A 16,760-nucleotide genomic window follows, 5' to 3' on the forward strand; every position below is an offset into this window, starting at 1 on the left:
GACATGTGCAAAATCACAAGTTTTGGCAGATTTCCTTGTGGAACTATCCGGGATGAGCCCGAGGCCAAATCTAAGGACATAGTTTGGACCATGAAAGTGGATGGTGCTTCTTCGAAACAAGGAGCAAGAATAGGTATCCACATGGTATCATTCCATGGCAAAGTGATCGAACAATCATTCCGACTCGACTTCACTGCCTCAAACAACGAAGCCAAGTAAAAAGCCGTAATCACAGGAATGCAATTAGCAAAAGCATATGGCACCAAGAAAGTAAGTGCGTAATGTGACTCACAACGCATCGCCAACCAGTTTAGCCATAAATTTTGACGTCTTCGAACTCACAAGATTCTCTAGATGAGATAATACGTCCGCCGACGCATTGGCTGTGCTGGCTTCGACGTCTGGCCCAGAACTCACTAGGATCATCCCGGTAGAGGTAACAAAACAACCTTCTATCGCCATTACCATTACTATAATAATGACAATAGAAGTGGGGGACTAGAGATCCGAGATCTAGAAATACATTACCGAGGGAGACGCTCCTAGCGATAAGCAAAAAAGGCGCAAATTGAAACAAATTAGTGCCAGATTTAACGTAATCGACAGGGTTCTTTTCAAATGAAGTTTCGCCGTTCCCTATCTTCGATGCGTTTCTAAAGACGAATCAACTCGCATCCACTCTGAGGTTCATGGGAGAAAATACGGAAACCATACTGGAGGAAGAGCCTTGGCGACTAAGATTAAAAGGCAATGATACTTCTGGCCCACAATGATCGAAGATTGGGAAAAACATTCTCGCTAATGTGATGGATGTCAGAAACACACCCCGAATATTAAGTAGCTAGCTGAAGAACTATCTTTGATCTCGGCTCCTTACCCATATATGCAATGGTCAATGAACATAGTTGGGCCAATACACACTGCCCCAGGTGGGCTGAATTTTCTTCTTGTCCTAACAAACTATTTTTCAAAATCGATCGAGGCGATAGCTTTTCCATTAATAAAGGATACCGATGTACAAGAATTTATTTGGAAAAACATCGTGTGTCGGCATGGTACCCCGCAAGAAATAGTGGCCGACAACGGTGCACAATTCATCTCTAACTGGTTCAGATAATTCTGCTTCAATCAAGGAATTAAGCTTATAATGTCAACACCAAGGTATCCCCAAGGCAACGGTCACGCTGAAGCCGCCAATAAAACAATCGGGAGCTCTTTAAAAAATAGACTTATGGCTAAGAAAGGCCGATTGGCCGATGAGCTCGCTGGAGCCCTCTGGGCTTATCGCTCCAGTCCTAGACGACCTACCGACGAGGCACCCTTCTCGCTGGTGCATGGTGTCGAATCAGTAATACTTGTGCAACACGGAGTCCAAACTATAATGGCAGTGTATGCCCATGGGAATGAAGATTCCAATAACCAAGTGCTATGCGAGTCCCTCAACTTGATCGAGAAGAAGATAGAGCAAGCTTTAATAATAATGTCACAGTATCAGCAAAGCATTGCTAGATACAGCAGCAAGAACCCGTGTCCTCGTAACTTCGATGTTGGGGACCTTGTTCTCTGAAAATTTTTCCAGAACACCGTGGAAGCCAACGCCGGAAAATTGGGCACAAATTGGGAATGACCCTATCGTGTAACAAAAATAGTCCACCCAGTAGTTTATGAACTTGAAACCATAAGCGGAATCCTCGTCTTAAGGTCTTGGAACATCATAAACCTAAAAAAATATTACGTTTAATAACGTAGACCCAATAATCGAACTACGTCACAACTTGATCCCATTCATTGGGTACGTAGGGAACCTTGCCTCCAAGGTCCAGCCCCCACGTCGTCAAAACAAACAACACCGACTTCATCCACGCCGAGTAAGAACTCTTGATTCGGCCCAGTTGCCCCAACCAAAAAAGCACCTTACCGAATCATGAATATGTACAGGCAACAAGGCCGAACCTTTAACTCCTACGAGCATCGAGGCTCTCAATGTGATCAATGAATGCTTAGGAAATGGCACTACTTCGATACACCTAGTCAACCGACTCAGAAACACCGAACCACAACTGGATTACCGTGGGCACCGAGCCCATCAAAATATTCGAATACTCCACGAAACGAGACCATTCGAATACTTTGTAAATTTCAACTTGACGAAAAAACGTCAAAACTCGTGCATTTTAGACCGGCAACGACAAAATCGGACAAAAACACTTGATACGCTATCAAACCTGCAAATAACGCCTTTCAGTTCGACGAAATGCTAATGATACGCATTTCAGCTCGACGGAGTAATAAAGTCAAACAAAAATACTAAACTGATTTTTATTTTCAAATAAAATAAAAATAAAAACAATTCAGCTCGACGAAATGTTAAAGTCGAACTGAAATACTTGACATTTTTTCGGAAAATAATCATTTCAGCTCGATGGAGTAGTAAAGTCAAACTGAAATGAACAAATATGGTTTTCAAATATATGCATTTTAGCTCGACGAAGCAATAAAGTCGAACCGAAATACTTAACGGATTTTGATCTCAGAATATAAGCATTTCAGCTCGACGATGTAGTAAAGTCGAACTGAAATACTTAAAGGATTTTGTTTTAAAAAAATAAGCATTTCAGCTCGGCGAAGTAGTAAAGTCGAACTGAAGTATTTAACGGATTTTGTTTTAAAAAAATAAGCATTTCAGCTTGACGAAGTGATAAAGTCAAACTGAAATACATAACAGATTTTGTATTTGCAATATAAAACAGGGGTTAACGAGTTTATCCGCCTTGCAAGTAGACTCCCGAACGAAAATGGTCAATATCATTGTCCTTGTAAATCTTGCAATAACGTGAGATGGCAGGAAATCGGGGTCATAAATAATCACCTTTTGAACAAGGGGTTTACCCCGGGATACACCGAATGGTATCATCACGGCGAACGTCATGTGCTTACCCAAGTAGAAGATGCCAACGAGACTAAATAGAGAGGAGTCGGTGGATGGCACGATGCTCTCCATGATATAATGAATCACGAGGACTTCGACGATTTTACGGATCCGACTCCGAGTGAAGTGCGTGCTGAGGAGCAAGTGGAAGACTTATTTTTCGAGTTTGAAGCAGAATTGTACCCTGGATGCAAAGAGTTTTCGTCTTTGTCGTTCTTGGTTTCGTTGATGCACATCAAAGTTACGAACCATTGGACGAACAAGTCGTTTACAGAATTGTTACAGCTCTTGAGGAAGTCTCATCCAATTGGTAACCGAATTCCGGAAAAACACTACGAGGCAAAGGCGAAGCTGAAGCGTTTCGACATGGGATACGATATGATCGACCAATGCATCAACGATTGTGTGTTATTTCGAAAAGATCTCGAGAAAGCTGAAGTGTGCCCAATTTGCAATGAGAGCAGATGGAAGCCAACCGGGAAGAATGTATCACGAAAGATACTACAATACTTTCCCTTGAAAGATCGATTGAAGCGATTGTACACTTCTCGACACACGTCGCTTGAGATGCAATGGCATGAACGAGATCGCGTCAAAGAAGAAGGCGTTTTACGACATCCTGCAGATGGTTCAACGTGGAAGAATCTAGATGAGAGATACCCAGATTTTGCTGCAGATCCTCGTAACGTACGTCTGGGACTAGCTTCTGATGGGTTCAACCCGTTTGGGGAAATGAGTCTAGCATATAGTATGTGGCCCGTGGCACTAACTGCGTACAACTTGCCACCTTGGTTGTGCATGAAAAAAGAGTACTTGATGATGACGCTTCTGATACCTGGACCGAGCTCACCTCAAAAAGACATGGACATGTTTTTAGAACCACTAGTTGAAGACCTGAAAGAATTGTGGGATACAGGGTTCCAAGTGCGAGATGGGGCGAACGATGAAATGTTTCGGTTGCGTGCCGCTCTTCTATGGACAATAAACGACTTTCCGGCTCAATCGTATTTATCGGGATGGAGTAGCCAAGGGTATCTTGCGTGCCCCGCGTGTAACCTTGAGACGCCATCTATGAAAGTCAGAAACAGGATCGTCTACTATGACCATCGTCGATTCTTGCCTATGCCTCACCGATTGAGGAAAAGCATTGGTGTCGATACTAACATTACATCGAGTGACGATGATGAAAATAATAATCATAGTCGTCGAATACTAATTAAATAGTAAATACTAACTACAATTCATTTTGCAGGATGTCTACTTCAGGCCAGGACCCATCTGGAGGAAACCTGATCAAGAGTACCATTCCAGTCGACCTCCCAGAATGGAATCATGTGCCCGCGCAGAGTGTCCCGGCTCTTATGAACTCGATTCATAACGAGTACCGCTTCGTTTACGCTCATCCCGATACTGGCGAGCTTGTGTCAGCAGATCCCATTCGGAACAAGATTGATATGGCTATCATTCGCGACGCGAAGAGGATGCGCCATGGCCAGAAATCGAGGTTGTCACAGCTCTTCTTCGAGACGTTTTGCGGGAGTAAAGATCTCGCTAAAAACGAAACTCCCGAAGGTTATAACCAGGAAGCCTGGTTGAAGGCAATAGAGACGTTCGCCTCGTCGGAGCATAAGGTATGAGTTGAACTTCTTATGGTTATTTGAATTTCTTAATATTGAATTGAACGAATTTATGTCTCGCAGGCAAAGTCTGTCCGCAACCGGGAAAATTCAAAGATGAAGAAGACGAATGCGAGACAAGGGTCGCTTAGTTTTTTTGGTCATCGATCGAGGAACGTAAGTCGCTTAATATTAATATGCAATATATATGTGATTCATATTTTAATATTGACAAATTACAGCGAAGGGAAGATGCGAGTATGGGCTCGGCTTTAGCGATATGGTCAGAAAAACACCATGACGCTAAGGGATCGTGGACGACGGACTTCGCGAAGTCGCAATTTGTAAGTTATTTGTTTTATTTACTATATTTAATTACTTAAATTATTCTTATCTGATAAGCTTTTTGTTTTTTTAAGGATCAAATCACCGCCCGGACGATAGATATTTTGCGTCAAGCGGAGGAGCAAAACAAAGTGATCTCCCAAGAAGATGCAGAGATGTACGCGATGCGCGACGTTTTGGGAGTACGCAGAGACTGGGAAGTCGGTTTAGGGCCTTCGATCCCAAGGTCATCGCTGGGTGTTGCTCAAGCGCTAGATCAAGGCTCGTCAAGTTGGTTACCGAGATACGAGCTCAGATGGATGCCCAACAAGCCGAGCTGCAGGAGATGTGGCAACAGATCACCTTCCTCAGCCAGTTGCACAACCAACCTCCCACGACTCCCCAACCTCCGCCTGCACCGCAACAAGGTGATGATCAGCAGACGCCAGGTTCTACACCTGGTTCTATGGATTTCTTGCGAGACCGTCCTTACGGAAGCGGCGGAACGAGCGACAGCGCATCAGGGAGCGGTGGACGAGGACGCGGAAGTGGTTCCCAAAGTTTTGGCAACTTATTCGGTAGAGGGACTATCGTTAAGTTCTATAGGAAAAAAAAATTAAGAATTAATTTTTTCATTTTTTTAGAATGAATTTGTATTTTTAATTAACAATTCACTTTTCATAATATTATTTCTAATTTAGAACTTTGTTAATTAATTTTTATTTAATTTTAAATGAATTTTGATTTCATTTTCTAATTTCTGATTTTGTAATTTTTTTTAATTAAAAAAACATATTCGGTGCGACATTGTCGCACCGAATATAATGGCGGGAAGGGTATTAGGTGCGACATTGTCGCACCTGATATGAATATACCTGCCAATTTTAATAAATTTGGCAAGAAAATAGCTTGGGCATTAGGTGCGACATGTCGCACCCGAAAATGTCGCACCTAAAGGTATGACTATTAGGTGCGACATGTCGCACCTAATGCCTTTAGCGACGGGCTTTTAGGTGCGACTTTGTCGCACCTAATAAACTATTAGGTGCGACTTTTGACATATTTGGTGCGATATCCGTCGTACCAGATGACGATTTTTGTCCTAGTGAGTGATGCCAACTTAAGACTCTCCGCCGTTAGAATAAAGCAATCAAAACCTAGACTAGCATATGCACATATACCGCAGAACGCCAATTTACATATCCAAATGAATGAATGAAACAAACATAAAAAAGTATGTTATAGGAGACTTTCATATACATGATATCCTAACATCACGCACTTACATTTTTCAACCTTAAATTCTTAGAAGAAATTCATTTTCCTTACAATAATATTTCCAAATAAAAAGAATTTACAAATGGAAAAGATAAATAACCTCCTCGGCACAGTGCGGTCGCTGCTCGGCCAGCAGCTCGGCTGCCAAACACACAACAACAAACAATCATTGGATAAAACGTATTCTTCATAATCATACATACATCTAAGAGAGAGAGAGAGAGAGAGAGAGAGAGAGAGAGAGAGAGAGAGAGAGAGAGAGAGAGAGAGAGAGAGAGAGAGAGAGAAGAACTTAATCATTTACAAACAAACCTACCTTGCATTTTGCAGCTTCATCGGAAGTCCTCTCTCCGTTGCCAGCCGTCGTTGACATCCACGTCAACCTTGTACCGGTTCCAAAGAACCTCCGTCCTCGCGCTTGTCCTTTTATCGAATGAGCCAAATACTCCACGGCTCAGCAGATACTAACTCTAACATTTAATGCATCATCACAAACACACACACACACACACATATACATATATATATTCAACAAAATCAGAGGGACAAATGAAAAATCAAACCTCAAATGAGGAGGATGCACAGACAGTGAGTCTGAGCAGGCCTGAAACATTGTGGCTGCTCGTTGTTGTGGTTGTTCGTACAACTACATAGGCACACGTAAACACAGAAGACACACACACACGTAAACCGGAGAAGACCGGGAGGGTAGAGACAAGAACCGTTTTCGTTCCTAGAAACTGGGGGAACCCGGTCGAACCGGACCGGATTTCTTTGGACCGGACTCCATTCTATAAAAGACTAATTTGGTCTCATTTTCTGGAAAACTTAGCTTCCCGATCCTCATTTTGACGAAATCCTTGGCTGATGGATTTCGTTTCTCTGAGAAGAGATCTGCTTAGGTCCCGGTCAAATTTTCCGATTTCCTTCATAGTCGTCGTGCTTCCCGTCAGATTCCGTTAGTCCTAAGCAAAGTTGTCATCTTTTCGAGATATCCGTGAGGTAAGTTACTCAGATTTCTCAAATTAGGGATTTTTTTTCAATTTTTTCTTAATTTCGTGTTTTAATCAATGAATATGACGATGAATTGATGATTATGATGATGAATATGTTGATTTGAGATGAGTGTGATGATGAATTGATGATTATGATGATGGATATGGTGATGAATTGATGATTATAATGATGAATATGTTGATTTGAGTGATGAACATGTTGATAAATTGATGATTATGATGATGAATATGTTGATTTGAGATGAAGATGATGATGAATTGATGATTATGATGATGAATATGTTGATGAATTGATGATTACGATGATGAATATGTTCATTTAAAAGGAATATGATGATGAATTGATGATTATGATGATGAAGTATGGCGTCCGACTCGGCACGGAAGTATTGCAAGCTTGTCGAATGATGATCGAATGCAAGCAAATGCAAATTTTGCGGGTATATCATAGGCGATGGTGGAATCACTCGTGTGAACAATCAATTGGCGAACATGGACAAGACAAATAGTGTGAAGATGTGCGACAAAGTTCCTCATGAAGTACATGAGGAAATGCGAGAGTTACTCTACGTACGCTCTCAAAAGAAGAAGCAACGTGAGAGTCTGACGAAGAAATAGGCGAAGGTCTTGGTGGATCTTCAGGGTCCTCTGATCCAAGAAGAAATCACCCCTGGGTCAAGAGGTTGGCCAAAACCGTTGATCGATTCTTCATTCACGAGTGACGAGACACTCAAGACACTCCACCTATAATTAATTACTAATTAGTGTATTTTATATTTTGTCGTACGTGTTGTAATCAAAGTTTGACTTTCCGCGGAAACCGACCGAAAACTTTGAACTTTATGGTACTTTATGTTGAATTTTATCTTGGTTTGAACTTTGAACTTTTATGTTTTGTCGTACGTGTGGTAATCAATGTTTGACTTTCTGTGAAAACCGACTGGAAACTCTGAACTTTATGGTGTTTTATTTTGAATTTTATCTTGGTTTGAACTTAGAACTTTATCTTGGTTTGACTCTAAAGTAAGATGAACTGTGAAAAGTATGTTTAGTTTTGCAAAATATGGAAACTATGTTTATTTTCGCAAAATATTTGTCTGAATACTCCTCGGTTTCCTACATTTTTTGTCGGTTTCCTCTACGGTAACCGGTTTCCTGCTGGTATCGATTTTCTTTTTAGTCTGAATACCCCTCGGTATCTCCTCCGGTAAACGGTTTACTCCCAAAATTGAAGTCCCGGTATGGTAACGGTAAAGAGAACCTTGATTTCTACCGCCCAACGAAATAGAGGAGGAAAATTATCCTCCTAAGTGAAATATTTATTGATTTTCTTTTAAGTTTACACTACAGTTTTATATAGACTGTAATAAATATAAATCTAATCACTACAGTTTTAAATTTGAATGATGTTTAATAAATCTCTTAAATTTGATAACCAGAGTCTAAATTTATAGATTACAAAAATGACTCCATCGTCTACGTTTAAAGCCACTTATCTCCATCGCCTCTCTGACTATTTGCTCAAAGGGAACTTGAGGAAGAATCGAGAGAGAGTCGTTGATAATTGGCTTCTCCAGCCCAATTTCTCTGTGCGATACCAAAGGGATGAGCAAAATGATGGGATTTCAAACCTGGAGGGGAGAAGGGACCCTTACTTAGGCGTCAACACTCAAGTCGGGATACGAAGACATTTCCTAAAGGAAAATTACACAAAAAAATTTATAAGTTCAAAAAACCAAAGGATGAATTAGCTATCGACCTAAGAAAATAATTCTCAAATAAAATCTCGTGCACGAAATATGAAGAAAATAACCAGATTCAAACAAATCCAAAAGAAACTCTTCTAAATTTAGAAGATGCGACTCATCGAAATAAAACGGTTCGATGTGACGTTAGAAGACGAGTGATGAAAACTTGTCTTTGTTGAAGCCCAAGAGTTGGGAAACGCAAAGCAGATGAGAAAGAAAAGAGAACAAGAAAACAAGCTGAATTTTTCCATATGAATAAGAGTATTTATAGCCTTAGTCAACGCCGTAGAACCAAGCAAACCAAACAAGCTTCTCATTCTGACGATCGAAACGAAAGGTCATTTTGTAAAAACGCGTTAAAACATGTATTTGAAACGACACACCATTCCAAGATAACCACCCAAAATGTATCTTAGCACTTACCGAGAAAGATATGTAAAAATGCAAAGTGTGATTTAACCAAGAATAATGCAAAACTAAAGTTAAAACCATTTTTACAAAATACTAAGAATTTGGAACGTTGTTGTTACTACCCAAAAATTACAGATATACCAGGCTACAAGGATGGAGGTACCGAGCAAAGCTTGTATCCAGCACAAAGGTCTGTAAATATGCTCCAGGGTAGAAGAATACAATAATAAGCGTTCTTAAGATAAGACCCTACCCTTCCGAGCAATACTTCAAAAAGAAGAGAAGTTATTGGAAGGTCATAGACAACTTAAATCAAATGTAAAGTGGCGAGGTAATAAAATAATCAATGGTTATCTCAAATAACCACTTACTCGATCCTCACGCATATATAAGAAGCTTAGAGATAACCATCGTGGGTCTGATCAACCAAGAAACACCGAGTCTGACACCTATAAATGCAAGAAGAACGAGGAAGGGCATAATACTTTTTACACAATAAAAATGGTAGACACTTCACATATCTTTCATCACCATCAATTAATTTTCTCTTTTTATTTAGATTCATTGTATTTAGAGAAAATTCTACATATAGTTCATCTAAATGCTCGTCACTTCGTTGCTCATAACGTAGTGTTTTTCGTGGAACAATTAGCGTTTTTCAACAAAACATACATATAAGTAAAACATAATACAGTAGGAGTTGAAAAGAAAATAATAATTAATCCAATAACACGAGGAAAACTAATCATCACTGTTGATCAATAGCCACATAAACTTTCCCGTTTACCGCTTTCTCGCTCTCCACTATGACTATATTATTGGAAACATTGGTCACGGCATGAGAAGTGAACTTGAGAGATCCTTCAGGGACGTAAAAAGAATACTGAAGATGACCAATTCTATTTGGGAACACCAAAGTGTGCGAGAAATCGGCAACCCATTTTGTACCATTCCCAATCACCGTCAATTTCGCAGACGTCGATTTCAGGCTCATCCCGATCACGTTGTTCCTTTCAATCGCAACTTGGTCGATGCTTGAAAACACCCCATCCAGTCTCACAATCGGAACCATCTTTGCAGGGGTGCCACTAAACATGTTGTCCACGATGTTCAACCCTGAAATCCGACCATCTATCGATTTCAAAACAACGTTCGCGTCGCCGAGAAAAAACCCGTTCGTGACATGGACTTGAACCGGGTCCTCCATGACTATGGCTGTGAAGTCCATGTAACAGTTGTCTATTCTCGTCTGCGAGACACCATATATCTTCGGCAACAAGATTCCTATCCCGCCAAAAGCTGTGGCTTTGTTGTAGAAGTGAACCCCGGTTACTATATTAGCCTGACCACGCAAAACTAGTCCAATGGCGGCCGAGAAAACGACAACGTCCGTGATTGCGTTGTCGTTGCTCCGGAGATCGATCCCCGTTCCCGCGAAGTACTTCTCGTCAGCGTCACCTCCGATCGTCGATCGGTGGCCCAAGAAGCAGTTTGAGATGAACGTCTCGTGGCCATTTTTGACGATTATGCCCTGGGTCGTGAAGTGGAGAAAAAAACAGTCTCGTATGCGGATTCTGGCGGAATCGAGCACAAAGATGCCTCCTCCTCTGAAGCTCGAATCGAAGAGGATGTCTCGGAATGTTATGTCCTCGTAGAAGATGGATTCTCCGTTCTGGAACTTCGCGTCACCGGTGAAGCCTTGCTTTACGTCGAGCGATGATTCTCGTGCGTGGATGGACTTAGGTGACCAGAGCTCTATGAGATGACGATCGCCTGGGAATGTGTTTGATGCTCGAAGAGTTCCTCCGCTCACCTATTTACATAAACCGGGAAAATAATACAATGAATATGTACTTTTTAAGTATTTGGTATTCTGTAACCATTTGAGTCCTAGTGTATTTAAGACGAAGTTACATAGAGATCCAAATACTAAACAAATTTTGTTTTAAAATAAAAATTGTAAGAAGGATTGTCTATAACTTACGAACCACCATCTTTTATTTAAGAACACTATTTTTGCAATTAGTTAAAAAAAAAAAATAAACAAACAAACAAAACTGCTACATATAATTTTCAGCACAAAAGATCCAAATAGTGGCAAATGATTAAAAAAAAAAAAAAATTGCTTGCTTTAATGTGATGCAGTGAGTGAGAGGGAGAGAGACTGACCACAAGATTTCCTAGATTGGGAGGGATTCGAATGGGCTCGCTAATTCTGTAGTTTCCACCTTGCAAATCAATAATTACTCCTCCCAGATCATTAATTCCGGGAAGCAATTCCACTCCATTTTTTACTTCAAAAGCTTCCTCCAATGCCTTTTGTATCGCACTACTACTATCCACTCTCCCACTTGGATCTGCTCCATAACCAATCGGATAAAACACTCTTCCATTCTGAAAAAACGAAAGCTAAAAAAATCATTCCACGTGGGTTGGAAGATCATGATCGATTCAAATATCATAGCTCACATATTATAGTTATTGACATGTGATAATTGGCTGTTAGGGTGAAGTGTCATGTACGAATATAAATTGGCTATAAGTAAATACTACGTGGTTTCTGTACTCTTGTTACGTGATATTTCAATTTTTAAATATTGGTTTAAAAAAGTAATATGACTTACTCTTGTCACATTCGGGTGCTGAGATATTAATTCTCCCCGGAAATTAAAATATCTTCTTTCTTCAAGTTTCTTGCGGAAGTTCCATAGCTCCTTGCGTTTACTGTGAGGTAAGGAGTAAGATATGGAATGATTCGCAACAATCAACAATAGTAAAATAAAGTATAGTGGTTTCATATTTGAGCTTCTTAATCTAGTTTTAGATTGACAAAAAACTTTTAGCTTCAAATGCTATATATTTGGAGCTTTTTCAGTCCTATAAATTGGGTCCTCCTCTCTTATATGTGTACAAATCCATAATCAACTTAAATATATATATATATATATATATATATTATCATTACTGTTTGTCAAAATGTTGTGTCACATTCCAAATATGCTTCAGATATTATAGTTATTGTTAGGTGTAACGGTTTTTTTTTCCACGTATGCAACCTAACATCCCTGTTCACATACTTAATAATTAAAAAAAAATCATATTAATCTTAAAATTAATTATGGGTGCTCGTGTTTCAACAAAAAGGAAGATTAGTCAACGTAAACAAAGGATCGTCTTCATTATCCGGTGGGGAAAGTTAATAAAGGATGGATCTGTCATAAAGTTGGATGGAAGAAAACTGAGCATGAAATTAAATAAAAGAAGAAATTATAAATAAATCCTAACGAATCATAAACGACGGACTTAGGAATAGAAAGCCAACCAAACAGAATACGATAGTACAGCCGGTTTTTGCTGGGGAATAAAAGTGTGACAGTACAAGGCGGAAAAAAGGAGAAACGTTTTATCTTTGTCATTAAAACTTATAATTGTTAATTATAATGGTTGATGAGGGTATATAAATAAACAGAGAACACTAGGACTTTTGGTGGACGTTTTGACTCCAGTAGAAGACCTACAAAAATCTCAGATGGTAAAGCAGACATGCTTTTGTCAATGCATGTATCTTACTTGAAGTAAAGGATAAGTAATTGATTTAAATATAGGAGAAAGGGACTAAGAATTTATGGCTTTTGAATTTGTTAGGGCTTACTTTTTCCTTCGTCCCATGTACGTGTTAAGTGTTATGTTATATAGAAAAAGGTTGCATACACAGCCTGTACATGTATACAACCTTTTTACCTAAATATTATCCTTAGTAAACTATCATTTTAAGGGGGAGAGTAGTATAGAAATAAGCTCTGCAAATATTGACTGGAGCAGAAGTGCGAATCAGATCAATGAGTACATTTAATTTTAAGTTCCGAAATTTATTTTAAAAATCTATGTCTATGAAATTTATTCAAATGAAGAAACTTTAAGGTAAGGTCGATGCGAGGCGAAGCGGCGAGCTGCCGATCGGCGCGAGGCGAGGTGGAGGCGGGAGGGAGACGGAGTTCGCGCGAGGTCGGGACAAGAGGCGGAGGACCGAGCAGAGGTTGGGGAGAGTGGCGGAGGTCGGGCACGAGGCAGAGAAAAGGACAAGAGGAGTAAATGAGAATAGAGAAGGAAAAGGAGGAGAATGAAAGAAGAAGAAGAAGAAGAAGAAGAAGAAGAAGAAGATAAGGAAATAGAGAAAAGAGGAATGTGAAAAAATTAGAGAGAATTGAAAATTTACAAGATCGGTGTGTTGTTTTAAATTTATTGAGGCCACTAGCTAATGTGGGACTTTACTATTTTCATAGTGTATTACTTTTCCTTTCCTTTATGTCTAGTCATGTCCTACGTGGCACTCTCTTCTCTCTCTCTAGTATAAATATCTCAAACTCTGTATTTCATTACGTATGTTGAGATCTATTCAAACACTATTCCATTGCTCTTCTCTCTAAACCTTATCATGGTATCAGAGCCATAATTCCGGTTTCGGAAAAAAGGCGATCCAGAGCATGGCATCATCAACTGTGTCCATGGAAGATACATCAGGATCTTCACGTGCAAGAGGAGCTCCAATTATTTTCAACAATTCAATTGGAATGAAGCTCGATCTCAATAATTTTCTAGTTTGGCGTAAACAAGTTCTCTCAACAGTCACTCGCACTGGTGATTTCTCAGTTGAGGAAGTCGAGGCTCTTTTCCTGGCTCAAGAAGCTAGGATTGATGCGAAAAACTCGGAGCTAGATCTACCTCAACAGAAGAGTTCATCAGGAATCTCAGTGAACTACTCATCCTACAACGATCGTTGTAGTGGATTCTCAAGTGGCGGCGGTGGTTACAGTACTCAGTGTAATCATTTCAACGGAGGAGGTCAAGGCTACTCAGGTGGTCAGAGTTACAACAATTTCAGAGGCTCAATTCATGGTGCACCTAGGGGTCGCGGCCGTGGCTATGGATAGCGAGGTTTTCAATCCAATAAACCACAATGTCAAGTATGTGGAACGATTGGTACTCATCTCGCTCTTCAATGCTTCTATCGATTCAACGAGTCATTCAAAGGCCATGTGCAACTTCAATCAGCTAGAACTCAAGCTCATTCAATAGGTCAAGCTCTAGGAAATGTTGCAGCGGTGACTCCACAAGACGTTCAAATCCAAAATTGGCACACACAAGAGCACTCATGGTACATACCTGATTCAGATTGGTATCCGGACTCTGGAGCAACCAATCATGTTATAGCTGATCTTCAGAATCTCGATCTCAAGTCTGAATACCATGGGTTCAAGCAGTTGCACGTTGGTGATGGTAAGGGACTTTTGATTAAACATATTGGTCACTCATCGTTTAAATCTCCCTTGTCTAATCATAATCTCAACCTCAAAACACTTCTTCATGTTCCTGATATCACCAAAAATTTGCTTAGTGTGACTAAGTTCTGTTTAGATAATGATGTGTTGTTTGAATTTCATGCGTCTCATTGTTTTGTCAAGGACCAGAGTACCATGACTACACTTATGGAGGACCAGCTTAGGGACGGACTCTATGTGTTTGACAATTCTCAGGTTGCGCTCAATTCTGCGTCTAAGTCCAGTCCTAGTATGTCCAGGTCTACACATCATTAAGCTGAGTCTGTCTCAAACTCTAAAGCATATATTTCTGCTAGTGTTCCTCACTCTCGTATATTTCAACTTTGGCATCATAGGCTAGGCCATCCATCTAGCAAAATTGTTCAAAATGTTATGTCAAAGTGTAACATATCAGTTTCTATCAATAAAGACTCAGTTGATATCTGTTCAGCATGTTGTTATGGTAAAATTCACAAGTTACCATACATCTGAAACTAAATATTCAACACCTTTTGAGCTTCTTGTCACTAATTTATGGGGACCATCACCTACATTGTCTCGGCATGGCTTTAAATACTATAAAACCTTTGTTGATGCCTATACTAGATACATTTGGATACCTATGCTTAAAGTTAAATCTGAAGCTTTCTCAGTTTTTCAGAAATTCAAAGCCTTAGTTGAACTTTAGTTCTCTCATAAACTTAAATGTGTCCAATCTGATTGGGGGGGAGTTTCGACCATTCACAAAGTTTTTAGAGAGTTTAGGGATCATACACTATAAACCGTGTCCTCATTCTCATCAACAAAATGGTTTAGTGGAAAGAAAACATAGACAAATTGTTGAAAATGGGTTAGCTCTCCTTGCTCAAGCCCAACTGCCCTTTAAATTTTGGGATGAGGCCTTTCAAACTGCTGTGTACTTGTATAATAGACTCCCAACATCTATGCTTCATGGCAATACCCTCTATTTTTCTCTGTTTGCTCAACCACCTAAATATGATCATCTCATGGTCTTTGGTTGTGCATGTTATCCCAATACTCGGCCCTAGAATTCTCACAAGCTTGCTTTTCGTTCAACTCTGTGTGTCTTTCTTGGAGTCAGTCCAGATCATAAGGGGTATAAGTATTTAGATGGAAATGGTCGTCTCTATATCTCTCGTGATGTCATATTTGATGAGACAATATTTCCTAACCTAAACTTTTTCTCAAACCTTCGGTGCCTCTTCATGAACATTCATCATCCACTAGTCCTTCCTTACTTATTCCTACTGTGTCATCTCTTCCAAAATCTGATCATTCTCGCGTTTTTGACCAATATGTGCAATCACCTATTCCTATTAATTTTGTCACTAACAGTGCATGTCTTGGTGCTGATGCCTCTCCATCCTCATCACCTCTAGAGGTCACTTCTGGTTCAGGTTCCCTTCCTCTTGTCTTGCACGTTCAGTCTGATGTTGAGCAGCTGTCTGAGGTCACTCCACAATTGAATACTCATCACATGACTACTTGAGCTAAAAATGGTGTGTTCAAGCCAAAGGTTTTTAGTGCTGCTCTAGAACCGGACTCAGTGACTGTGGCTATTCAAACTCCTGAATGGCTGGAGGCCATGAAGAAAGAATATATGGCTCTTATGCACAATGACACGTGGTATCTTACAGATTTACGTGCTGATCGAAAGGTGATTGGGTGTAAATGGATTTATAATTTGAAACAAAACGCAGATGGCACACTGAACAGGCACAAGGCTCGGTTAGTGGCTCAAGGTTATAGTCAAACAGGTGGGTTTGATTACAATGAAACCTTCTCACCGGTTGCTAAGCCCATCACGATCCGAGTTATCTTGTCTGTGGCTTTGTCCAAATCATGGCAGGTTCGTCAGTTAGATGTTGATAATGCATTTTTGAATGGTGACTTGGAAGAGGAGGTGTATATGGTTTAACCTCAAGGGTTTGTGGACCCCAATTATCCCTCAAAGGTTTGTTGCTTGAAGAAAGCTTTGTATGGCCTTAAACAGGCTCCGAGGGCCTGGTTTGGTAAGCTAAGCGCAGCTCTTTGCTCTTTGGGGTTTGGGGCGTCTAAAACTGATCACTCTCTTTTTATTAAGGCATCTGAGATGTGTC

At 40.1% G+C, this 16,760-nt stretch overlaps 2 protein-coding genes across 3 annotated transcripts; one reads left to right on the forward strand and one right to left on the reverse strand.

The window, feature by feature from the left end:
- The first annotated feature begins 1,231 nt into the window (after positions 1-1,231).
- LOC149385104 (uncharacterized) lies at positions 1,232-1,567 on the forward strand. The gene has a single exon (XM_089626247.1). The coding sequence runs from the start codon at positions 1,232-1,234 to the stop codon at positions 1,565-1,567; it is 336 nt and encodes a 111-aa protein (XP_089482373.1).
- An 8,356-nt stretch (positions 1,568-9,923) lies between these two features.
- On the reverse strand, positions 9,924-12,211 carry LOC149385105 (Pectin lyase-like superfamily protein). 2 transcript variants are annotated; one of them, XM_089626778.1, is made up of 3 exons: positions 11,947-12,211; positions 11,492-11,716; positions 9,924-11,135 (listed from the first exon to the last, which is right to left on the reverse strand). In XM_089626778.1, the coding sequence occupies exons 1-3, from the start codon at positions 12,118-12,120 to the stop codon at positions 10,071-10,073; spliced, it is 1,464 nt and encodes a 487-aa protein (XP_089482904.1). In that variant the 5' UTR covers positions 12,121-12,211; the 3' UTR covers positions 9,924-10,070. The 2 variants fall into 2 exon arrangements, with proteins under 2 accessions (XP_089482904.1, XP_089482903.1); XM_089626777.1 differs by having other exon boundaries at positions 11,492-11,731.
- Between the last annotated feature and the right edge of the window lie 4,549 nt (positions 12,212-16,760).

The sequence above is a fragment of the Urtica dioica genome, chromosome 9 (assembly GCF_054948205.1).
Source record: "Urtica dioica subsp. dioica isolate 48M chromosome 9, U.dioica_male_clone48M_v1_H2, whole genome shotgun sequence".
Lineage (NCBI taxonomy): Eukaryota > Viridiplantae > Streptophyta > Magnoliopsida > Rosales > Urticaceae > Urtica > Urtica dioica.

What these genes read in the sequence shown, in the direction of transcription:
- LOC149385104 (XM_089626247.1), top strand. Translation starts at nt 1,232, where the DNA reads ATGGCTAAGAAAGGCCGATTGGCCGATGAGCTCGCTGGAGCCCTCTGG.
- LOC149385105 (XM_089626777.1), bottom strand. Translation starts at nt 12,120, where the DNA reads ATGAAACCACTATACTTTATTTTACTATTGTTGATTGTTGCGAATCAT. An exon ending in AGCACCCGAATGTGACAAGA is followed by an intron (nt 11,732 to 11,946) that starts GTAAGTCATATT and finishes TGATTTTTTTAG; the next exon opens with CTTTCGTTTTTTCAGAATGG. An exon ending in CCAATCTAGGAAATCTTGTG is followed by an intron (nt 11,136 to 11,491) that starts GTCAGTCTCTCT and finishes TTATGTAAATAG; the next exon opens with GTGAGCGGAGGAACTCTTCG.